Consider the following 25410-nt stretch of genomic DNA (forward strand, 5'->3'; position numbering starts at 1 on the left):
TTGCCTTCTACCGACTCAGACCACGGGTCGATCTAGCTCAGTATTGTCTTCACAGACTGGCAGCGGCTTCTCCAGGACAGCTGCAGGCAGGAGTCTCTCTCAGCCCCGTCTCAGAGAAGCCGCCAGGGAGGGAACTTGGAACCTTCTGCTTGCAAGCAGGCAGCTGCTCTTCCCAGAGCGGCTCCACCCCCTGAGGGGAAGATCTTACAGTGCTGCTCACATAACCCTCCCATCCAAATGCAATCCTGGGCAGACCCTGCTTAGCAAAGGGGGCCCCTCATGCTGGCTGCCACAAGACCAGCTCTCCTCCTTCAGGGCAAAGGGTTAGGCTCACTTTCTTTGGCTTTGGACTCCTTGTTGCGGACAATGTAGAGGTAGCGGGGACTCTCCGGGCAGAAGGGGAAGAATAGGAGCTGGAGAGCAGAGGGGAGCACCGTGAGACCCATCAGGAGGGGCCACAGCTTCTCGGTCCCCAGGAGCCCCTCCAGGCCAAACACCTGCAGCAGGAGAGATCAGGAATGTCTTTCATAGATTCTGAACAAAGGTTACAGTCTGCATTGTGTGTGTGTAGACAACGGGATTAACCAGATAAACATTTAATAGGAAGATGCCATATACTGAGTCAGGCCCTCAGTCCGTCTAGCCCATGACTGCCTGCTCTGACTGGCAGCAGCTTTCCAAGGTGTTAGGCAGAGAGAGCCCTCTCCCTTCATCTACTACCCAAGGAGCCAGGTCTCACGATCCGTGAGACCCGGTTTCATTTGGTGAGCGGGAAGAGCGGACTAAGCCTGCTCTCCCAGCTCATGAGCGGGGAGGGAGCCCTGTGTGGCCAGATCGGCCGCCCACACGATGGCCGGCCCCGAGACGGAGACGGCGGGGGCTGGGGAGCTCGGGAGCCGCACAGCCCCCAGAAGCCCCAGTATGCCCTGCGCGAGCTTTTAAGCCTCCCGCCGGGGGTCTACTTGCGAGTAGCTGCGGCGCAGAGCCGCGTTGCAGCTACTCACGAGCAGTTAGCCCGGGTTTGCGGAGCACTCGCAAACTCGGGCTAAGAGGTGGGCTACAGGAGCGGGTTAGCCGCTCCAGAACCACCGGGCTCGGCTGCAAGCCCAGTGGTTCTAACAATCACAAAAATCGGGCTAGGATTTTCCTAGCCCGGTTTTTGTGATCGTAAGAATAGCCCCAAGGAGTTTTAAACTGGAGATGATGGAAATTGAACCTGAAAAAGCCCTCTTCTCTGCATGCCAAAGACATGAGCATGGTTCATGCGGTCATTTGAATCGAGGTCTAATGTGGGTTACCAACATGAGTGATTGTGTGAATCCATGCCAAGGTGGCTTAAGGCCTAAGATGAATCTGGGATTCCTGCCTTGGCATGGGTTAACACAACCACACTAATGTTGGTAACCCACATTAGACCTAGATTTGAATGATTGTGTGAACCAAACCAGGGCTTCTCCTGACTAGACAGGATATTTCACATTTAAATGAGACAAATACAAGCAGATTTCCGAGGTCTTGGTAAAGACAATGGAATGGAATGAAATGCCCAGTTCTGAATTAATAATAATAATAGCATCTGTAGAGTGCTTTTGAGCATTCAAAGCACTTCACCTATATGGTCGTCTTGTTGTCATCTTTATACGACCCTATAGGGCAGGGGAGGATGATACTCGCTCACCTTACATCAGGGTTTCCCAATCTCGGGTCCCCAGCAGTGTTCCCTCTCACAGGGGTCCCCGGATGTTGCTGACTACAACTCTCAGAATCCCCCAGCTGCAATGGATTTTGCTTGGGGATCCTGGGAATTGTAGTCAACAACATCTGGCTATCCCTGTGAGGGGGAACACTGGTCTGCAGATATGGTTGGACTACAGTTCCCAGTTGGTGGCTGGGAAGGATGGGAGCTGCAGTCCACCAGCACCTGGGGGCTCCTGGGTTGGAATTGCTACTGTAAGGTAAGCGGGCCTTATTCTCCCCACAATGCAGAAGGGGCTGAAAGGAGAGCTCCCTCACATGATCGGAAATAAAGTAGGAGGCGCATCCTACCCAAATTCAGGAGCTGTGCATGCTTCCATTTTCCAGTTGTCTGTGAATAAAAAGCAAGGTAGGAGGGGGAGGAAGTGATTGCCTGAGGCACAGAGGAAACTGCCTTACAATGATCACCTCTGCTACCTGGGCAAAGAGGCACCTTTTTAGCATGGTGATTCTCTTTATTCAACAGGGGGAGAGCAAGTGGCCCTATCCAGCCCCAGCACAGCATCCCTCCAGTGGCTGTTGCTGGTGTCTGTCTTATGTTTCTTTTTCAGATTGTGAGCCCTTTAGGGACAGGGCTCCATCTCTCCCTCTCTCTCGCTCTCTCTGTAAACCGCTTTGGAAGCTTTTGTTGAAAGGTGGTATATAAATATTTGTTGTTGTATACTGAGTCAGACCTTTGGTCCATCTAGCTCAGTATTGTCTCCCCAGACTGGCAGCGGCTTCTCCAAGGTTGCAGGCAGGAATCTCTCTCTCAGCCCTATCTTGGAGATGCTGCCAGGGAGGGAACTTGGAACCTTCTGCTCTTCCCAGAGCGGCTGCATCCCCTGAGGGGAATATCTGACAGTGCTCACACATGTAGTCTCCCATTCAAGTGCAAACCAGAGCAGACTCTGCTTAGCAGAGGAGACCATTCATGCTCACTACCACAAGGCCAGCTCCTCCTTCCTGAGCAGCAGCTGGGTCAGAGGGCTTTTCCTCCTACCTCGTCAAAAGAGCTGGGTACAGCTGCTGGGTAGGACGGAGCCCTTGGGCCCAGCTGCCACTTAACAGACAGTCAGCTCCCCCCAGCCACCTTGTCTTCTACCTGCACACAACTGGAAAACGGAAGCACATACAGCTCCCAAACGTGGGTAGGACACATCCCCTATTCTGTTTCTGATCACATGAACGAGCCTAGGGAGTGGCAAATATTTCAGACTACCTAATGAATTAATCACAAAGGCAGGAGCTGGAATGGGGACTTCCTGGTTTCCAGCCTGTGCACTAAACAAGCTAAAAAATGCTGTATGTTTGGTGTGTGGGTTTAGCAACACACACACACACACACACACACACACACACAAAATATATACAATAAAATAAAACCACGCTGGCTTAAACACTGACACATCATCAGGGTCCCTTCCCATCACAAAATGCTCACCTTCACGGCCAAACTTCCGCATGGCCTGTTAGGAACATAGGAAGCTGCCATATACTGAGTCAGACCCTTGGTCCATCTAGCTCAGTATTGTCTGCACAGACTGGCAGTGGCTTCTCCAAGGTGGCAGGCAGGAGTCTCTCTCAGTCTTATCTTGGAGATGCTGCCAGGGAGGGAACTTGGAACCTAGATGCTCTTCCCGGAGCGGCTCCATCCCCTAAGGGTGTGAGCATCTGACAGTGCTCACACTTCTAGTCTCCCATTTGTATGCAACCAGGGCGGACCCTGCTTAGCTAAGGAGACAAGTCAGGCTTGCTCCCACCAGACCATCTCTCCACCCTGACATTCATGCAGCCGCCCCCTGATATTCTCCAGGGGTGCAACATTACTTTTGAAAGCGGCTAGTGGTGCTGGTTGTGGGAAGTGTGCAGGTGTGCTTTACCTGTGCAATAAGGATTCCGATGACAATGGCCAACTGATTCAACGTGCCCAGTGCTCCCCGCAGGTGGGTAGGGGAGATTTCACCCACGTACATGGGGATGAGACCAGAGGCGAATCCTGGGTTGGAAGCAGCAAAGGAGGCTTGTAAGAAGACCCGCAAATTCAGCCAGTGTAGGAATCTGCCATTTACTGAGTCAGAGCATTGGTCCACCTAGCTCAGGATTGTCTACACTGACTGGCAGCAGCTTCTCCAAGGTTTCAGATAAGGGGTCTCTCCCAGCCCTACCTGAAGATGCCACCAGGGGAGTGGATCGAGGACCTTGTGCCTGCAAGCAAATGCTCTACCCCTGTGCTATGGCCCCTAACCTGTGGGACTCCAGATGTTGCTGAATTACAACTCCCATCATCCCCAGCTACATTTATCATCATCATCAAAAATATTTATACCCCGCCCCTCCAGCACACTACTGTTTGGGGCGGCTCACAACATTAATAACATAGATACGATCTATCTATCTATATAGTACACTAAGGTTGTATGTAGCAAGCCCCGCCCACACAGTGCTTTACCAATCCGAGGTAACAGAACTGAAGCACCAAGGCGATTGGGCAGTGGGGATTCCATATGCAGATAGGCAGGGGCGTGGCTAGGGGAGAGGGGGCCTGTGTTCAACCCTCTCCCCAGCAGCCCTTCAGAGTGAGGGAGATCATGAAGAATACAGGGAGGGATGGCCCTGGGGGGATGGAGCTGGTGGCCCGGTTCATTGAACCCATCCACTCAATTATGGCTACAACCCTGCAGGTAAGGAAGAGGAGCAGCTGAGAGTGGGGGGGCTGACACAGCAATAAAGCAGGCACTGGTGGCGGGCAAGGACTGCAACAAAGTCCTCGAGCACAGATGCTCTCTGCGGGTTCAGCTAGTGTGTTAATAAATAAAATTAAGATTAATAAAATTAAACAGGTAAAAGACCAGGCTAAAACCACATTTAAAAATCCAATTTTCAAAAGTTTCAAATTTAAAAATATTATAAAAAAGCTAAAAACGGAGGACTACAAAACGAAAGAACCTACCAGACAGCAGCAGCGGATAAAACATTCAAAAGCCTCTTTTAAAACATTGTACCTGCATTTAGGTCTGTAAAAATTATGTTGTACCTGCATTTAGGTCTGTACACTTGTACGTGTTTTTGTGTGAATGACTGTACCTGCGTTCATTTTAAAAGTGAAGCTGGGTACAGGCCCCTCGAATGCAGGGTACATATAGGGAGTGTACTGGTATACCTGTGTTCAACATAACATGTGTTTTTAACAGGTTTTTTAAAAAAACCACTGAGGGGGAGGGAGCATGGCAAAGCTCTTCAGGGAGGGTGTTCCAAAGCCAAGGGGCCACAACCAAAATTGTGGCTGGGGATGATGGGAGTTGTAGTTTAGCAACATCTGGAGTACCACAGGTTGGGAAGCCCTGCCCTAAGGGGAATATCTTCCAGCAGTCAGTGGCCAAATGTAGTTTCCCCCATCCAAATGCAAACCAGGGCAGACCCTGCTTAGCAAAGGGGACAATCCAGGCTCACTGCCGCGAGACCAGCTCTCCTCTTCCCAGACAGAGAACTTGGATAAATGCAGCCGATCTCGCAGCTGTCACCTTCTTAAGGATTGTTAGGTAATCTGACAGGCAAAGGGGAGGGAGAAATCAATTTCCACAGCGTTTCTGCAACCTGACCTGCAGATAGGGAGCCTGTACATTTCTGTTGCAAAGAGAACCTTTTGTAATTGTATCTGAATTGCCAATATTGGCCACCCAAAACACACCCTCAATCTCAGGAGTGCGGATTGCGATAACGCTGTGCCAAGACATGGGCAATCATGCTCAGTGACAATCTCTTCTTTTATGATAATGTTCCAGAGCTGGAGCTGGAAACAGATTCTGGGACCAAGCCCTGGAGAGCAACTGCTTCTGTCCTCTCTGCCCCACTGGCCATTACCACGGCCCCTGAGGTCCAGCGGAAGGTGGGTCTCCCTCCCTGCCTCTTCCCACTCCCAGGGCAGAGGGTCCCTTGTTTACCTGAGAAAGCCCCAATGAAGAAGCGTCCCAGAATCATCATCTCGTAGGATTTGCCGAGCTGGGCCAGACCCATGAAAGCGCCACCGAGAAAAGATAGGGCATTATTCACGATTATGGCCCTCTTCCTAAAATCATGGAAAAAATTATGGGATATTTGTTTGGAAGAGCTTCATACAATATCCCTGTTCAGACATTATGTTGTACCTGCATTTAGGTCTGTACACTTGTACGTGTTTTTGTGTGAAAGACTGTACCTGTGTTCATTTTAAACGTGAACCTGGGTACAGGCCCCTCGAATGCAGGGTGCATATAGGGAGCGTACTGGTGTACCTGTGTCCAACATAACATGTGCATGTCTCTCCCTCTCTACAGATCTGCACCTGTGTACACTGACCACTCCTTGTATGAGTGTTTAAACAAAATTGTTTTCCATTTCTATCAAACTCTTTCTTCCTCCGAAGAGTCCAGAGCAGTGGACATGGTTATGTTTATCCTCACAGCAATGATACTGAGATAAATTTCTCAATGATTTCTCAATTCAATGATACTGAGATAAATTTATCTTCAATGATACTGAGAGATAAATTTCTGGCCCAGAGTCACCCAGTGAGTTTCATGGCTGAACTGGGATTTAAACCTCTCCAGTCCTAGTTCAACACACTAACCACTACACCACCAGGCTAATGATGCAGGCTGTGTGTGTGTGTCTATTTGGAAGAGCTTCATACAATACTAGTATTTTTAAGCCCGTTAAATAACAGGCGCTAGTAGGGGCGGGCCGGACCCGCTGTCGCCGCCTCTGGCCTTTGTGCGGGCCGGCTGGACCCGCCGCCACCGCCTCTGGCCTCCCGGCCGGGCGGAAATTTCCACCACCGCTGCCAAGAGTGTCGCCTGCCGACACCGCCTCTGGCCTCCTGGCCGGGCGGAGAGTTCCGCCGCCACCCAGAATGCCACCCGCCGCCGCCGTTTTTCCCCTCCCCGCGGCCGGTCCGGACCCGCTGTCTCCTCTGCTCTCCTCGGGGCCGGGCCCAACCCGCCGTTGCCGCATCTGCCCTCCCCGCGGCCGGCCCGGACCCGCCGCTGCTGCATCTGGCCTCCCAGCGGCCGGCCCGGACCCGCCGCTGCCGCATCTGCCCTCCCCGCGGCCGGCCCGGACCCGCCGCTGCCGCATCTGCCCTCCCCGCGGCCGGCCCGGACCCGCCGCTGCCGCATCTGCCCTCCCCGCGGCCGGTCCGGACCCGCCGCTGCCGCATCTGCCCTCCCCACGGCCGGTCCGGACCCGCCGCTGCTGCATCTGGCCTCCCCGCGGCTGGGCCGACCAACCGGCCAACATGGCCGCCTGGTGCCGGCGGTCGTGTCTCCCTCGGTGTGTTCTGGGCATGCGCTGTGCGCATGCCCAGAACAGCCGAGGGAGACACGGACGCACACCAAGCACTTTATTATATAGGATTCCTAAAGGTCCAAGTGTACTCCAAAGTTGCACTGTCTCCCCTAGAAGCCTTTTCTTCCTATTAGGGATGTGCAAACTGGCTCAATCTCAAGCTGGTTAGAGCTCGAACTGGTTCAATTTGAGGGCTCAACCTTGGACCAGGCCCAGTTCAGCTTGTGGTCAAGCCGAACCCTCAGGCCAGTTTGGAGGTGCCAATAAATTTGGTTTTTTAAAAGGTTGAGGTACTGCCTCTGAGGGCTTCTGTGGCCTTGGGGGGAGTCTCTCCAGAGGCTCACCCTACCGGCCTCCCATCTCCCTAGGGGCTGGTTTGGCTTGTTTCCCTGTTTGCACATGCGGCAGCCATTTTTTGGCCCACGTGCATGAGCAGTGGCCCAAAAATGGCTTCTCCGTGTGCAAACCGGGCCAAAACGGCCCCCAAATGGGCCAAACCAGCAGCTACTACAATCGGACTTAGATTTTATATCTGACAGATAAGAACGTAAGAACAGCCCTGCTGGATCAGGCCCAAGGAAGCCTACCTAGTCCGGCATTTCCCACAGCCCACCGGCAAGAGGGGAGGGCAGGCCTTCCTTCCTCTCTCCTGCTGCTGCTCCCCTGCCACTGGGATGGAGAGGCCTCTTGCCTCTGAGGCTGGAGGTGGCCTAGAGCCCTCAGACTAGTAGCCATGGATAGACCCCCTGTCCTCCTCTGTGAATTTGTCTAAGCCCCATTTAAAGCCACCCTGGCTGGTGGCTGTCACCCCATCTTGTGTCAGACAGGGAGTCTCAAAACGACTTCTCTCTGAGGAGCTCTTTGTAGGCTAACCATTAGGGCTGCTACTTGTTCCTATGCTACGTAACAAGTGGAAACTCAACAGGTGTTGCTTATTTCTCCATAAGAATGCAGTGATGAGAGAACATAGGAAGCTGCCATGTACCAAGTCAGACCCTTGGTCCATCTAACCCAGTACGGGCTACACAGGCTGGCAGCAGTTCTTCAAGGATTCAGGCAGGAGTCTCTCCCAGCCCTACCTAGAGAGGCCAGGGAATGAACCTGGGGCCTTCTGCACGTAAGCAGAGGCTCCGCCACTGAGCTGTGGTCCTACCCCCTCAGGGGACTATCTTACAGCAGACACATGCAGTCACCCATCCAAATACAAACCAGGACAGGTCCTGCTTAGCAAAGGGGACAATTCATGCTCACTACTGCAAGACCCGCTTTAATGCCCACAAAAAGCTTCACTGAATTCTTATGCAGGGGGAAGCACGACCTGCTGAATTTCTATCTTGTTTGTAACATTCACCTACTGAATTGCTGCTTATCACACCGCAGTGAAAAGTCACAGGAAATAACGCCAGAAAACAATATTGGCAATGAGTTCTGTAGAAGGTGCTTTCACAATCTGTAGCAGCTGGCTGCATTGCCTCAGTGATGACCTCAATGAAGGCACTCTGCACATGTACAGAGTCACCCTCTCCTTTAGGTCGACTCACCTGCCAAGCCATTCCGAGACAATGCCCACTGAGAAGGAGGACAGCATGCCTCCGATGGAGAAGATGGCAACGGACAAAGACCACAGCGTGGTGAGGGTGCCAGGGTCGATGGGCGTCGGGTCCTCGGAGCCCTGGCGTTCCATCCATGTGGCATTGTAACTCTGTTCAATTATCTGAGGGAAGGAGGGTGGGGGTCAATTAAGAGACTGGTCCGCAACCTACCATGTCCCTCAGTCCAAAGCTGCAGACTGTGACCCCTTCCTGTCCCCTCCAAAATTTCACCGATAATAACAGGAAGACTTCTGCAACATCCAGATTTTCACCCCACGGATCACCGCTTGCCTCTCCCCATAATGCCATATGTCAGGGCTTCTGAAGCTTGTGCCCCCCCCCCCGCTGAAGTTGTTGGGCTACAACTCTCATCATGATGGGCTGATAGGAGTTGCAGCCCAATAGCATCGGGGGACCCAAGCTTTAGAAGCCCAGCCCTGACAAGGGATGTGCAAAACGTTTCGACTCGAAACGAGCCGTTTCAAGTGTTTCAAGCTTGAAACAAAACACCCTTTAAATAAAGGGCCTGTTTCGAGTTCAGAACCCTGTTTCGGGTCAAAACGTTTCGACATTTTGAATACCATTTTAGAGGCCTGTTTTTCTCTTGCTGATTGGTTTTTCTGGCACTGACTTCCAATTGGCTTGCAATCGCCTTGTTTCTTTAAAAAACTGTTAAACATCGCCTGCTTGCCCATTTCTTTTGAGGGTTGAGTGATAGGTAGCATCCATCATGCCCTACCACCCAACCCATTTTGGTGTCCCTAGGAGCTATCCATGAGGAACAATGGGGTATTTCAAGTTTCCCTATTGTTCCCTATGGGTGAAACTAGTTTTGTTTCCTTGAATCAACCAGGCTGACTGCTCTTTTTGACGAAACATTTTGGCTGTCTGTTTTGTTTCGAGCTCGAAACAAAACGCAAAATTCGTTTCATGCACATCCCTACCTCAGATATATGGTTCTACCCCCTCTATTTACCAGAGACAGTTCCTAGTTCTTGGTCCCTGGTAAATTGCTGCCCCGTCTTGGTCTTTTGGGGATTCTCAGTGGGGTAATGGTGCTGGGATGGGCAGGGACACTGTCCCGGCAGAGATGCAAAGTCCTTGGCTTTCTAGAAAAGGAAACCATATGCTGCTCTAGGAATTCCAACAGCTTGTTTCATGACTGAATATTAGACCATCATTGATTTCATTACCACTCTTCCTGTCTTCTGTTACAAGGAATTTTTAATGTAAACTGCCCTGAGCCTTTTGGAAGGGCGGTATAAAAGTTTTAATAATAAATAATAATAATAATGAATAATATCCTCCACCTTTTGTGGTTGAGAATCCAGACTGCTCTTCTGGGGGAATGACCCACCTGAGGTTCAAGCTCTGCAGGATTAGGAAACTCCCCTTAACGTCTTGTAACTGAAACCCCGACATCACTGCATCTATCTAAGTGAGGGCTGTGGTCTTTGGGGTGGGTGTGGCCATGGGGGTGTGGCTGTCAGAGTAGGTGTGGCTATGGGGGCTGAGAGCACCTGGATTTGTGACTACACCACTGGGATGCTTATGCAAACATTGCTAGTTTGAGGGTCCAACCAGTCGTGGCTTTAAGGAAAGACTGGGACCAGCATGCTTGTTTAATTAACAGCTGGATCAGGGAACCGGCAGATCAGGACTGTAGCAAGGCAGGCAGGGAGATTTAGCCCTCCACTCCACCACACTCCTGATCCAAGTCCCCCGCCCTCACACACACACACACACACACACACACCCCACATGGCTGCTAATTTCCCTGAGGAAAAAGGTTTCCTTAGGAGCCAAAAGAAGAAACACCCTTTGCTATTTGAACTAGGGGAGGAGAAGCGACGGTGGTGTAAATGAACTCAGCATCTGGGAAATCTGGCAGGGTGGAGGTGGCCAACCTGGGGCTCTCCAGCTGTTATTGGACTGCCCCTCCCATCATCCCCAGCTGCCACTGTGGCTGAGGATGATGGGAGCTGTAGTCCAACAGTAGCCGAGGGGCTGCTGGGAAGACTGACCATGCAATAGCCAGTCCTCCATCGCCCTAGAAAGAAGCAGCCCATCAGCAAGCCCACAGCAGGTTATGGCCATCTGGACTGTCTCAGGGGACAAATGCTCAGAGTGATGTCTGGTGGCGTCTGGTCTGTCCCCCTAGAGATGCCAAACCGGTGATGGCATTGCTGCACTGAGCAGCGTTCTCTGTGTGTTCGCCCCTTCTTTGTCCCTAACCCTAAGCAAACAGGGTGAAATGGCAACCATTTTTGCACAGAGGAAAGGGTTGAGGGGACAATGAAAGAAATGGTTGCTCTCCATGGAGTAATCTCTGGAGGACATTCCTAACACAAGAACAGCCCTGCTGGATCAGGCCCATCCAGTCCAGCATCCTGTTTCCCACAGTGGCCCACCAGATGCCTCTAGGGAGCCCACAAGCAAGAAGGGAGGGCAGGCCCTCTTTCCTCCCGTTGCTTCCCTGCAACTAGGATTCAGAGGCATCTTGCCTCTGAGGCTGGAGGTGGCCCATAGCCCTCCGACTAGTAGCCGTTGATAGACGCTTTCCTCCATGAAGTTATCTAAGCCCTTCTCAAAAGAGGTCTCCTCTTCTGAAGTTCTTCTGACAACATTTATGAAATTCTATACTAGTTTTTCTTGTTTTAAAAGCTTTTAAAAACACCATTGCAAATTTGACCGCTGCAAGGCAGATGGTCAAAACAATAAAAGCATGAGAACACCCTGAAAGCTGAAAGTCTTGCAATGTTTTTCCATCTCTCGGGGTGCAGACCTTGTCGGAAATCACCGTGAGCATTCGTCCCCCATGCCCCCCCCCCCGACCTCACCCTGCAAGATGGTACGACCAGCCCAGCTGGCTCCTGGACTCAAGAGGGCAATGCCTGAAAAAAAACATAATGGTCCTCTGACGGGTTTTCAGCCATTCAGAAACATATGCAGGGTGTGGAAAAGCGCTTGGGCATTCCTGTGCATGGGTGCTAGAAACAAGACCTGTCCTTGTGCCACGTGGAAATTTAGGTCCTAGAGAATCTGGATGAGAGGCTGAACTAAAGGATGGTGACACCAGAATGTCATTAGTTGTGCTAAGAAGGTCTTGACATGGGACCCCCCAAAAGCAAATGTGGTGACAGAGACTTACCAGGGATCCATATCAGAAAATAGATGCTATCCCTCGTGCGGAGGGGCAGCTGGAACGAAGGCTAAGGTGCTTTCACAACAAATGAATCAACTAAATAAATAAATAAAGATCTGCACATGCTCAGAGGCACTAATGTGATTTCAGTCCTGCTCTATACACTGGTGCCAGATTAGTCCTCCCGGCCTTGGGACTTTGACCTCTCCCCTTTCTGGAGCCCCTCCCTTCCCTGTACCTTTTGTGGAGCGTTGATGACTCCAATGTTGTATCCAAACTGCAGGGAACCCAAGACAGCCGTGAACACAGACAAAATCAAGGTGGAGGTTATCCCCGTTCCAGCACCCTCCTCGGCTTCCTGCAAAAGCACACACAAGAGAAGGGGACACTTTTGGATCCTGTTACATCTTAGGAACTTAGGAAGCTGCCATATACTGAGTCAGACCCTTGGTCCATCTAGCTCAGTATTGTCAACACAGACTGCCAGCAACTTCTCCACGGCTGCAGGCAAGAGTCTCTCTCAGGCCTGCCTGGAGATGCTAGCTAGGAGGAACCTTCGGCATGCAAGCCGGCAGGTGCTCTTCTACTGAGCTAAGGCCCCATCCCCTGAGGGAAATATCTTCTTGCAGAGCTCACACATCAAGTCTCCCATTCAAATGCAAACCAGCGTGGGCCTTCCTTAGCAAAAGGGGACAATTCATGCTTGCTAATACAAAACCAGCTCTCCTCCCACTTGGTAGGGGCTGGTCACTAAAGGGGTACAGATTTGGGGTGCTGCTGAGGGTGGGTGAGCAAGTAACAGACAGATCTGCACCCACGGGCCCCAATCCAGGGAGAAATTCTCCCACGCAAAATGAATACCATGGCCAATGTCCAGACAAAGTGCACGTACAGCAAACATGTTGAACAGTCTAAGGAGGAGGGGGATCTTTTTTGTTGATCTTCCCTTCACTGTGTGGCCCTCAGGGACACATTTTTGGGAATCACAGCTACAGAAGGAAGGAGAAATCAACAAAGATCACCCATCCCAACACACATTCACTGCATGAACGATTTGTTAGCTTGGATGCTGGCCACAATTTATTTAGTTGTTTGTTTATTTATTTATTTACTTACTTACAGTATCCCCCTCCCGCTCTCCCAGCACACTGCTGCCTGAGACAACTTACAATAAAACCACACAACCACAATAGAACAATAAATAATAATAAAAACAAAACAGCAAGATGGGAGTGAAACTGAACTAAAACCAGAAAACCCAATTAAACCCAATTTTAAAATGCTTCTTCATAAAGGAGGCTTTACAGATTCATTTTAAAACCAATCAAGGAGGGAGGCTGAGGAAGGGAGATCCTGGGAGGGCATTCCAAAGCCACTGGGAGCCGCCACTGGGAAGGCCCTGGCCCTGTCAGCCCGATCCTTCTCTGTGGTGAGGCCGAGAGCAGGGCCGGAGATGCCATTCTGAGGGCCCCTGGCAGTTTCATATGGACCCTGCAGATAAGTAGGGCTGTTGGACCTTCTTCGGAGGCCCTCCTTCGAGTGCCCCTGCTAAATGAGGTGAGGCGGGTGGCTACTAGGGAGAGGGCCTTTTTGGTGGTTGCACCCCATTTATATGGAATAGCCTCCCCACCCAGTGAGGTTCGCCTGGCTTCATCACTTTGTTCTTTTAGACTCCAGGTGAAGACCTTTTTGTTCACTCAGGCCTGTTACATTTTGATCTACTTTAACTAATTGTTTTAAAAGGTCTTTTAAATTGTTTTCTACTGTATTTTGAATTTTCTCTCTTGCCATATTCAAGCTTCCCAAATCCAGGTGGCCTAATTTGCATATTATGCAAATCATGCAGCAACTAACTTGCATTTTATTTATGTATTTGACAGATTTGTATACTTTCCCCTCTTTCTCTGTGATCGGATCCAGAGTAAAACCCAAGCAATCCGGGCAGCGCATTTGAAATCCGTGTAAATCCGGGTGGAATTTAGCAACCGGGTGGAGGAGCCAAAATCCGGGGGTTACCCTAAATTTCGGGGGATATGGCACGGCTACTCCCCTCCCCCACCTTTTTGGTCTGTTACAATTTAATTTGTTGTGCATTTTAAATCTCATGTTTTAATGTTGTGTTGTAAGCCGCCCAGAGAACAATTTGTTATGGGGTGTCTAACAAATAAAGTTGCTGTTGTTATTATTTTTATTGTGCAGCTCCTATTTTGCAATGAGGCTCGTGCAAGAGAACTTCGTGATGCACTGCGCCCTGTACTGTGAGTGTGTCTACACTGCAGGATGCCTTTGATTCTTTTCTGCTTTTTCCTTGAATATACCAGATGAGGGGGCTGGATCCTGGGTCTCTCCTTGGCAGGCGCTCATGGGCTGCACATTCCCCTCTCCAGGTTAAGCCTCTTGCTTCTTGCCCTTGGCAACCACGTGCCCCAGGTTTCTTCCGCCCCAAATGGCACAAAGAGTATTCTGGAGGTGTAACCCCATCACCCTTCAAAGCTATGTATAGTAGGGAACGGGAAGCAGATGGGGAGGGCAGATTGCCAGCTGCTTCTCGTTTCCCTTGACACCCTGTAAGGTGGGGCCCATTGTCCAGCCTTACTCAAATGAAGCTGTGCCCAGGCCGGCAGGAGAAATGTCAACATTCGATCCTGGCACTATAAAATCCTCTCTCGTGGCTCCTCCCTCCTCACTGCTGCCAAGATCAGCCTGGTAGACGAGATAAATGAAGGAGCTCGCCCGTCCCCCTGAATCGCCCGACCACATTTTAAGGGCGAGAGAAGAGAGAAACGAGAAATCCACAAAAAACCAGACACGTCCAGACTTGCACAAAGTGTGCCACACGCTGACACGCTTGTGCGGCATGCACACAGGTAGAGAGCCCGTGCATATCACCCGAATCCACAGGCCCGGAGGGGGACCTCAAGGTCAACCACCGTCTCAGCGGCCCGAGGAGAGCAAGAAGGATATGCAGACCGCGGACCCCGTTCAGGCCTTGCATGCACAGGCCTCACGTGGGCTGGGTGTTAAGCCCACGTCTGGCACCTCCCCTCAGGGTCAGGGTGGGCCTGGCAGGGCCTCAAGGTCAAAGGGTAGCTTGCCGGGTGCCCAGTGGGCTGGAAGCGTCACCCTGTCCTCCTGTTTGGGCCAGGGGCCTCTGGTGGCTTGCCACAGACACCCAGAGAGTGGCCACCTGAGGGTGTTTGGGTCACACACACACACACACACACTCACACCCGCCAACTATCTTCCTTCCTTTCTTGCCGAGTCATGGCTGTTAAACCTTTTCATGCTCCTTCTTGCGCAAAAGCGGCTCAGGGCTGGCCGGCCTTGCTCAGCCCCGAGGCACCCCAGCCATTCCACAGAGCCCTTTCCTGCTTATCTTTCTCCACCAGGCCAGACACTCTCTTAAAACGTTTCTTGGCGGCTTCCTCCCAATTAAGCCGGGGCTTCCGGTAGACTGTTGAGTGGGGCTCTTTCCTGGGGAGCCACCAAGCGCAATTCTGCTGCCCAAACCGCCGCCCGTCCCCTTCTCAATGAAGGAGAGAACCCCCCCCCCAAAGAACCGGCCGCCTCCGCCCCCCACCCTGGGGCAGCTGGGTCGAGAGCTCCGCCAAGCATCCCTGGAGCCATGCGGTCCACACCAGAGCCAGCTGCATCTCAAGGCTGAGCGAGGGGGAGGGGGCCTTTCCCCAGCCAAACAGTCTCCAGGGGGCAGCAGCCGTGCTGGGGAGGAGCAGCCTAGGACCACCCCCCGCCCCCCAGCCCAGCCTGCTGCAAGGAGAATCCAAAGCGGGGGAAGAGAAGTTCACATACCCTCCTACCAGGGACCATCCTGAGCCGGCTAGCAAAGAGTGCGTTCAAATGAGTCAGAATGCCGGCTGCTGCCGCTGCGTCCCTCCCTCTTCCTGGGTTTGGTATTTGGGGCGAGGCTGCTGCTGCTGGTTTCCAGGGAAAAGGTGCAGAAGAAAGGCAAGGCATGTGGGCCTAGTGGCTACCTATCGGGCTGATCTCATTGTTTTCCCGACTGGACAGTTAAGTGGACTTTTAGGGGTGGCAGGCAGATATTCCACTGGTGGGGCTTTCCCCAGGCATGGTGGGGAGGCTTCTCATCCGTTGGTTTTCTGCCTGCCACTACAGGAACAAGTAGAAGTCCTGCAACTGTGTTGGGTTAGGGCAGAGAGAACTGGAGCCACTTGGACTCCTGGGTTCTCTGGAACATGGAAATTCCTGAATTCTTTGGGATGCAGGCAGAAGGGCTGGCCGTCTGGACTTCTGGGTCCTTTAGGAGACAGCTGTGGCATGTCACTTGGAGGAGAGCTCAGCTGAGAAGCAGGCAGGACACCTGGGTACGGCTTGGGATGAGGGCTGGGGCCCAGCAGAGGACGGGCTTTCCACGGAACCGCAGCAGATCTGTCCTCTGCTGGAAACAGGAGACTGCAGCCTGGCTCAGCCTAGTGGTGTGTGGATAAAATATGATTTGTTTCCCAGCAATCCAGGACAGACTCCCCCACATCCCAAGGGAGGGCCTTCCTGAAGGGCAGCGAGCACTAAAGGACCATATTAGGGGATGAATCTGGAGCTGAGAAGAGGCAGAAATGTAAACAAGGAACAGTCTTGAGCCCTGTCGCTTCCTGAGGCCTTTCCTTAGTACTGTGGGACGGGAAGGGGAAGGGGAGCTGGCCAGGGTCCTATTGACCTCTAAGGGGCCCGTAGTGGGGGAGAGAAAAAAGGGCAGGGGTTAATTTTCAACTCAACTCAGCCTGCCCACCCCCAGCCCATTTCCAGTACTCATTTCTGAGAAGATGGGGAAGCAAATGAGTGAGAACATACAGAGTGCCTGTACTTGTACAGTTGGCATGCCTGCAATCAGATGGGTGGAATAGCAGGTGGGGGGATGCAATTTCTGGGCCTCTCAGCTTTCCTGCTTGTGCTTGTATTTTTACTGGGGTCCCCTTTGTTGTCCTTATTGTTTAACTGACTTTAAGGCTTTAACTGTGAGTTTTTATGGAATCTCACTGTATTTTAACGTTTGCAAACCGCCTGGGGACGTCTTATGAAAGGCGGCATAAAAACCGAATCAAATCAAATCAAAACATTCCAGGTCAGGGTATGCGACCTTCCAAGGTTTGACCCCCGCCCCCTCCAGATCTTCACCACTAGGAGTCGGGGGGGGGGCTGGAAGAGCGTGCCCCCCCCCGGGCAATATTGTCAGCAGCACCCCGCTCCTGCCATCCCTCTGGCCATTGTGGCGGGGGATGCTGGGCGGGGTAGTCCACCCACAATATCTGCGAATGATAGGCTGGAGGGGACCCCTCTGGGCGCTGGGGCGGGGGGCAGAGTCTCCACCGTCTCCGCCTCTCCACTTCCCACCCCGAGAGCGACCCTCCAGAGCCGGGAGCCCTTCCTCCTCCTCCTCCTCCTCCTCCTCCTCCCCACAGTGGTCTCCCCTCCCGCCCGGGCCAACAACTGCTCCAGGAGGCGGCGGCGGCGCGTTTTCATTCCAAAGGGGAAAGTCCTGCTGGGACCGGAGGCGGCGGCAGCAGCAGCCGGGTGGTTTGCCGGAGCCCGTCCCGAGGGGCGGAAGCAGCTGGCGCCACCACCACCCTCCCCCGCCCGACAGCAGCAGCCCCCCCGCCTGCCCCCCCCCCCCGCCCCGAGCCAGAGCAGGGCCGGCGCTCTTAGTCCGATTCCGCCCGGCGCGCCGCCGCAGCAACAGCAGCGCCGCTCGGGCTCCTGCCTGCTGCCTCTCTTGGCGGCTCCTCCGGGCTTCAGTGCCCAGAGCGGGGGCCGAGCAGATGCTTCTGCCTACGTGCATGTCAGTAGATGCACGTACGCCGGGCGGCGGCGGCGGCGGTGCCCCGCTTTCCTCCCCTGGGCCTTCCCCGAACCGCTGCCGCCGCTTCCGCACTCCACCCGCGGCAGGATGCAAAGCAAGCGCGGCCTCGGGAAAGTGGACGGGGCACAGAGGCGCTCTCCGGGGCAGCCCGCTGCCTTTGCCGCCGCGCCCGGCTCGCGGTCCTCAGTCAAGGCCAGGCACAGGACAGAAGGATGCATGCGAGCCCGGCCGGCCGTGGGGCCAAAGGGTTCGAGGGAGGGGCTTGGGTTCCCCTTCCCCGGGGCGACCCGCGGGGAAGCCCCCAAGCAGGGCAGGAAGGAGACAGGGATGGGAGCGCCCTCAGTTGGCTGCCTCCAGCAACTGGTGTTCGCAGGTAGACTGCCTCTGGGCGCGGAGGTTCCATGCTTGGCTAGCATGGTTAACAGCTGCTGCTAGCCGTAATCACCATTAACAACAAGGTTTATATAGGGCTTTTCAACATAAGTTTCCAAAGCAGTCCATACAGAGAAATAATAAATATGGATCCCTGTCCCCAAAGGGCGCACAGTCTAAAAAGAAACATAAGACAGACACCAGCAACAGTCACTGGAGGTACTGGGCTGGGCTGAGGGTGGATAGGGCCGGTTACTCTCCCCCTGCTAAATAAAGAGAACCACCACGTTAAAAGGCGCCTCTTTGCCCAGGTAACAGGGGTTACCCTGTCTCTAGTCCTTCATAAAGGAGCCCTGCTGAGTCAATTTGGTCCAACTTCCTGCTTCCTGCAGTGACTGGCCAGATGCCTCTGGAGGGCATGAAGGCAACAACTGTCCCCTGCTGTTGCTCCGCAGCAACTGGCATTCAGAGGTAGACTGCCCCTGAACATGAGGTTCCATTTAGTTATGGCTAATGGACCACTCCTCCTCCCTGAAGTTGTGCCCCATCCCTTTCTAAAGCCCTGGCATACAAAGCACCGTGAGTCCTTTGCCCATTACCTTTTCCTGAAGGTAAAGAGAGGTCATCAGGCAGGGAAGTTACAAACAGGCAGAGGTGTCCACACATCACGTTTCCTATTTGCACAACACAGTCTGATATTCAAAGAGAATTAGAGTGTCTTTAACTAACCCCTGCTAGCTGAGCAAAGAGCCACCTTTTGAAAGGGGTGACTTCCTTCGATTTAGTGGGGAGAAAGCAACTGGCTTTCCCCAGCCTCACACAGCATCCCCCCAGTGGTGGTTGTTGGTGTCTCCTCTGGGGACAGGAACCCTTTCCAATTATTTTCTTGCTGTGGTTGCTTGTCCAGTTGTGGAATATCCTTAGGAAAATGGGCGTCCCAGAACATCTCTTTGTTCTCTTGAGAAACCTACACACAGGGCAGGAAGCCACAGTTCAGGCAGGACATGGTGAGACAGACTGGTTCCAGATCGGCAAAGGAGTAAGACAAGGCTGTCTACTTTCTCCTTCTTTATTCAACTGATATGCTGAACATATACTGAGAGAAGCTGGATGGGAAGAAGATGAGTGTGGTTTTAAAGTTGGAGGAAGAAACATCAATAACCTGCGCTATGCTGATGACACCACTCTGATAGCTGAGAATGCTGATGATCTACAAGCTCTAGTAATGAAAGTCAAGCAGCACAGTGAAAAAACGGGACTACGACTAAATGTAAAGAGCAAACTAATGACAACAGGTACAGCAACCAGCCTCAGAATTGACAATGAAGACACGGAAGTGGTGGATAGCTTCTGCCTTTTGAGATCGACCGTCAACAGTAAAGGATCCAGCAGTCAAGAAATACGCTGCAGACTAGCACTTGGTAGGGTTGCAATGAAGGCCTTGGAAAGGATATTTAGATGCCATGACATGTCTATACCTACAAAGATTAGAATTGTTCGGACAAGGGTTTTTCCGGTGACACTCTATGGATGCAAAAGCTGGACTTTGAAGGATAGAAAATGTACTGACCTTTTTGAACTTTGGTGCTGGAGAAGACTTTTGAGGAGACCACGGACAGCCACGAAAACAAACCAATGGATCACAGAGCAAATCCATTCAGAATGTTCACTCAAGGCACAAATGATGACCAGGCTCTAACTATCATACTTTGGACACATTATGCAAAAACCCAGCCCCCTTTAGAAATCTATAATGCTGGGGAAAGTGGAAGGAAAGAGAAGAACAGGATGACCAGCAGCATGGACTCGATGACGAAAGCCATGAATGCACCACGGAGAGACCTTCAAGGCCAAGTGGAAGACAGATCAGCCTGGAGAGAATCTATCTATGTGGTCTCTAAAACTCGATACCGATTTGACAGCACTTAATCAATCAATCTGGTTGCAAATGTTGCACCCCTGCTAACTTGGCAAAGAGGCACCTTTTAACATGGTGATTCTCTTTATTGAGCAGGGGGAGAGTAACTGGCCCTATCCACCCCCAGCACAGTACCTCCAGTGACTGTTGCTGGTGTCTGTCTTATGTTTCTTTTCGATTGTGAGCCCTTTGGACAGGGATCCATCTTATTTATTTATTATTTCTCTGTGTAAACTGCTCTGAGCCATTTTTGGAACTTTGGTATAGAAACCGAATTATTATTATTATTATTATTATTATTATTATTATTATTATTATTAAATTGATAAGGTTATATCTATTATCAGATACACTGCAGGAATAATAGACTGGGCCCAGGCAGAGATAGAGATGCTAGATTATAAGACCAGGAAAATAATGACCATCAATCATGCTCTGCACCCCCGCAGTGATGTAGATAGGCTCTACCTCCCTCGCAGCTCAGGTGGAAGAGGAATGCTGCAAGTCCATCAAACAGTAGAGGAGGAGAAAAGAGGCCTTGAAGAATATATCAAGGACAGTGAAGAAGATGCACTTCAAATGGTCAAGAACGAGAAACTATTCAACGCCAATGAAACAAAGCAAGCCTACAAGAAAGAACAAGTCAAGAACCGAGCAGAAAAATGGAAAAGTAAGCCCCTGCATGGTCAATATTTGCACAATATAACTGAAAAATCAAACATCACCAAGACCTGGCAATGGCTTAAGAATGGCAACTTGAAGAAAGAAACAGAGGGTTTAATATTGGCTGCACAAGAACAGGCACTAAGAACAAATGCAATAATAGCAAAAGCCGAAAAATCCACCACAAACAGCAAGTGCTGCCTTTGTAAAGAAGCAGATGAAACAGTGGACCACCTAATCATCTGTTGTAAAAAGATCACACAGACTGACTACAAACAAAGGCATGACAAAGTAGCAGGGATGATACACTGGAACATCTGCAAAAAATACAAGCTACCTGTAGCCAAACATTGGTGGGACCATAAAACTGCAAAAGTTGTAGAAAATGAAGATGCAAAAATATTATGGGACTTCCGACTACAAACAGACAAACATCTGCCATGCAATACACCAGATATAACTGTAGTCGAGAAGAAAGAAAAACAAGTCAAAATAATCGACATAGCAATACCAGGAGATAGCAGAATAGAAGAAAAAGAAACAGAAAAAATCATAAAATACAAAGACCTACAAATTGAAATTGAAAGGCTGTGGCAGAAGAAGACCAAAATAATCCCAGTAGTAATTGGTGCCCTAGGTGCAATTCCAAAACAACTTTAAGAGCACCTCAACACCATATGGGCCACAGAAATCACTATCAGCCAATTACAAAAAGCAACTTTACTGGGAACAGCCTATATTCTGCGGTGATATCTATAACAAGAACAATATTGATAATAAAATTCAGCCATCCCAGGTCCTTGGGAAGGACTCGATGTCTGGATAAAACAAACCAGTCAATAACACCTGTCTGACTGTGTAAACAAAATAAATAAATAATAATATGAATGGGAGACTTGATGTATGAGCACTGTGAGACATTCCCCTCAGAAGGTTCCAAGTGCCCTCCCTGGCAGCATCTCCAAGATAGGGCTGAGAGAGACTCCTGCCTGCAACCTTGGAGAAGACGCTGCCAGTCTGTGCAGACAATACTGAGCTAGATAGACCAAGGGTCCGACTCAGTATATGGCAGCTTTTTCCTATGTTCCTACTTATTTTCCTGTGCAAACTGCTTTGAGCACTTCTGTTGAAAAGCGGGATATACACATTTGTAGCAGCAGCAGTAGCTTTTACATCAACACGGCCATACTTTTGTACCCATTTTACAGACAGAGAATACGCAGACTGAGAAGATGCAGCAGCAGCAGGACTAAGCTTGGAGCTGAGCAGAGCCTAATTTCCCAAACAAGAGGGGCGGGAGCTCAAGTCGCCACTTCCATGGACATCACCTCTGGATGCCTGGAAAACCAGCCCCTTCATCCCAGACATGAGCAGCAAGGTGTGTGGCCTACTCATGGAGAGGCCAAAGACACTCTGCAGCTGCTTGGAGGTATTCGCCTTCCTGGCCTCCTCTACGAAGACGCTTGAAGACGCTTTCCGTGGCACCGAAAGCGGTTTCCTGGATCTGAGGAGCCTTGTTGCTAATGGAGCCTGTGATCTGAACCGAGACCTCTTTCTCGCGGGCTCCTCTGCCCTGACTTGGCTGGGGTCACTCAAGGACACGGTGCAAGATCAGAGAGACAGCTGAGGGAAGCGTGTGTGGGTGTGAGTGCAGCATTGCCCCTGCTCGGCCAACACACACCCGCCGAAAACTCAACCAAGAGCCCCCTCTTTCTGTCCAGACTCTGGAGTCCCCTGCTATTCTGTCCCTCTCCACAATTATGTCTGTTTCCAGGTCTCTGCAGAGGCCGAGTCTGCAGCGGGAGCATCCATGATCAGCCGAGAATGTTTCCAAGCCAGTTAGAATTTCATTCTTGGGTGGGTGGGTGGGTGGAGCGGGATCGCCAAGGGACACCAGCAGCCGCCTGCCACACATTCCCAGGACACAGCAGGTGAGGGACGAGGCGTACTCCGAGGCGTACTCCGGGCCGCCCTGCTGCCTCAGACATGCCCCTGTTACATGTGGCCTATTGAGTTCTAGCCTCCCGGAAGGAAGGAAGGACGTCCTTGGCAGTGCATCGCCTGGCCCTCCCCTCCCCACAAATGATGGTGCCTCTTTCAATGGCCTGGGGGTCAAGTTGTGTAACCGGAGCCTTACAAAAAAAAAAGGCCCGGGCAAGTTGGGCTTCTCTGCACCCGCCCCTAGTGTCAATCAGCACAAGCTCTGGCACCCAGCACCTGCTCTCCCGGAGGGCAGGGGGGGCGGGAGAGAGAAAAGAGAGTTTTTAAAGGGCCAGCAGCATCTTTGGGACAAGTAACTCTCTCCTGCGGCGGCATCTGTAACTCGGCATATTGGGAGACAACAGGGCCTTTGACAAACACCAACCAAGAAGGTTGCATTAATTAATTAATTATTATTATTAATAATAATAATTCGATTTCTATACCACCCTTCCAAAAATGGCTCAGGGTGGTTTACAAAGAGAAATAAAACAAATAAAACAAATAGATGGCTCCCTGTCCCCAAAGGGCTCACATTCTAAAAAGAAACATAAGACACACACCAGCAACTGTCACTGGAAGTACTGTGCTGGGGGTGGATGTGGCCAGTTACTCTCCCCCTGCTCAATAAAGAGAATCACCACATTAAAAGGTGCCTCTTTGCCAAGTTAGCAGAGATTCCATTTAGCACGTGCCCATTTAGCACGGTAATGACGCAGCAGGGAAAGGACTTGATTAGCAAGCCAGAGCTGCCAGTTTGAATCCCCGCTGGTCTGTTTCCCCAACGATGGGGAACGCCTAGATCAGGCAGCAGAGATATGGGGAGATGCATCATCTCATACTGCGCGGGAGGAGGCAATGGTCAACCCCTCCTGTATTCTTCTACCAAAGACAACCACAGGGCTCTGTGTCGGGCGCCAGGAGTCGGCACCGACTCGATGGCATGACTTTACTTTAAGGTTGCATTTATGTTGGCTGTCATGTTTCCTGAGGGTGGGCCAGGCACTGTACAGATGAACCTTGAGGTGGCTCCAGGCACAGCCGGAGTGTTTACAGTCTGGCTGGCTGATTCCATGTGAATTTCTCAAGGATTCAGGATAGGTTTTTCAGGATAGGGTAACCTATCCTGTTTTCCATGCATTGATTTATTGACCATTCAGAGTCATTGAGACAATGGTTACCCAGAGCAGGAGTCCCCTGATGTTGTCATTGGACTACAACTCCCATGGCCCCTCCCCAGCCACAATGGTGGGAGGTGTAGTCCCAGCATCTGGAAAGAACCCCTGATTCAAGGCCAAAGGTCACCAGCATTTAGACCCTGGATGCATTTCCAGAGGGAGGGCTCAGCCTCAGAATAGGAAAACCTGCCATTTAAAGAAAGAAAAAAGTGCCTCTGAGCATGTCGAGTGTGCTGATTTCCTCTACATACATTCACAGCTCTGCTCTCTACCTCTAGCTTCAGAGAAGAAGCAGGCTTGAAGCCTGGCATATGTTGATTTCAGAACAGGGGTTCCCAACCTGTGGCACTCCAGATATTGCTGGACTACAACTCCCGTCATCCCCAGCCACCATAAATGGTAGCTGGGGGTGATGGGAGTTGTAGTCCAGCAACATCTGGAGTGCCATAGGTTGGGAACCCCTGGTTTAGAAACTGGCTGGGGATTTGAATCTCCGCCCCCGCTCCAGTGAAGTGTTATCTCCATATGGTTTTTTAAAAATGCAGAACAGATGCACATGTATGAAACCATATGAAATATCAGGATGATACACTCTCAGACATGCATAAACTAAATCAGGGGGTCCTCAACCTTTGTTTCCCAGATTACAACTCCCATGAGGTTCAATGACACCTGCGGGACACGAGGATGGAAACTCTTGAACTCAATGAGCGGTATGATCTGGTTGGTGTGCTAAGCCAGATATATACCAATATATGACAGTTTGACAAATATTTATATACTGCTTTTCAACCGAAGTTCCCAAAGCTATTTACATAGATATAAATAAATAAAATGGCTCCTGTCCCCAAAGGGCTCACAGTCTAAAAAACGAAACATAAAATAGACCCCAGCAACAGCCACTGGAGGGATGCTGTGCTGGGGATGGAGAGGGCCAGTTGCTCTCCCCCTGCCAAATAAAGAGAATCAACACTTTTAATAGGTGCCTCTTTGCTGAGTGAGCAGGGAATTTTGCCCATTATAGCAGATGCCATAATAAACAGGTTACTACATTACAGATATTAGCTACACAACTCCCAACATATCTCTGGCATACAGCAAGTCACCCTTGTTGCAAATGCATGTGCTTTCCGTGACATCGGATATGTTGTTCCACACGCATGTGCCTTAAAACACCGGTCAAAGATCCAGTGCTCATCTGAAGCTGCCTTCTACGGAGTCAGACCTTTGGTCCATCTAGCTCAGGATCATCTTACACTGACTGGCAGCAGCTCTCCAGGGGGTTTCAGGGAAGGACCTCTCTCATCACTGGCTCCCTCCCTGGGATCCTTCCTTGTAATCTGAGATCCTCTCCTCCGGGACTGAATCTGGGTGCTCCGCCATTCAGGTGGCAGTGCCTCCTTCTGGTGCAGTGGTTAGAGGATCCTGGAGATCTGTGTTCAGATCCAGCGCCACTATGAACCTCACTGGGTGACTTTGGGCCAGTCATACGCTTTCAGCCTTGATTGTGAGCCAACTTTACAAAACTGTCGTGTGGATAAAGTGAGGAGGAAGCCATGGACGCTGCTTTATGTACATAGGAGTATATAGCTTGAGAACAATGAGGGCAGAAGACAGACCTTTGAGATCTGGATTCAAGACTCCTCTCTGCCATGGACTCCTTGTATGAG

At 51.2% G+C, this 25410-nt stretch overlaps 1 protein-coding gene across 1 annotated transcript in view; it reads right to left on the reverse strand.

Annotated features, from left to right (window-relative positions):
- The window catches only part of SLC2A4 (solute carrier family 2 member 4), a 42603-nt gene that overhangs the window by 12007 nt on the left and 5186 nt on the right, over nt 1-25410 (reverse strand). Inside the window, exons 2-6 of the mRNA XM_053263016.1 lie at nt 12035-12154; nt 8601-8773; nt 5679-5803; nt 3618-3733; nt 335-497 (exon numbers count right to left, since the gene is read on the reverse strand). Coding sequence (XP_053118991.1) covers nt 335-497; nt 3618-3733; nt 5679-5803; nt 8601-8773; nt 12035-12154 — 697 coding nt within the window. The remainder of the gene's footprint in view (nt 1-334; nt 498-3617; nt 3734-5678; nt 5804-8600; nt 8774-12034; nt 12155-25410) is intronic.

The sequence above is a fragment of the Hemicordylus capensis genome, chromosome 6, assembly GCF_027244095.1.
Source record: "Hemicordylus capensis ecotype Gifberg chromosome 6, rHemCap1.1.pri, whole genome shotgun sequence".
NCBI classification, from domain to species: Eukaryota; Metazoa; Chordata; class Lepidosauria; order Squamata; family Cordylidae; genus Hemicordylus; species Hemicordylus capensis.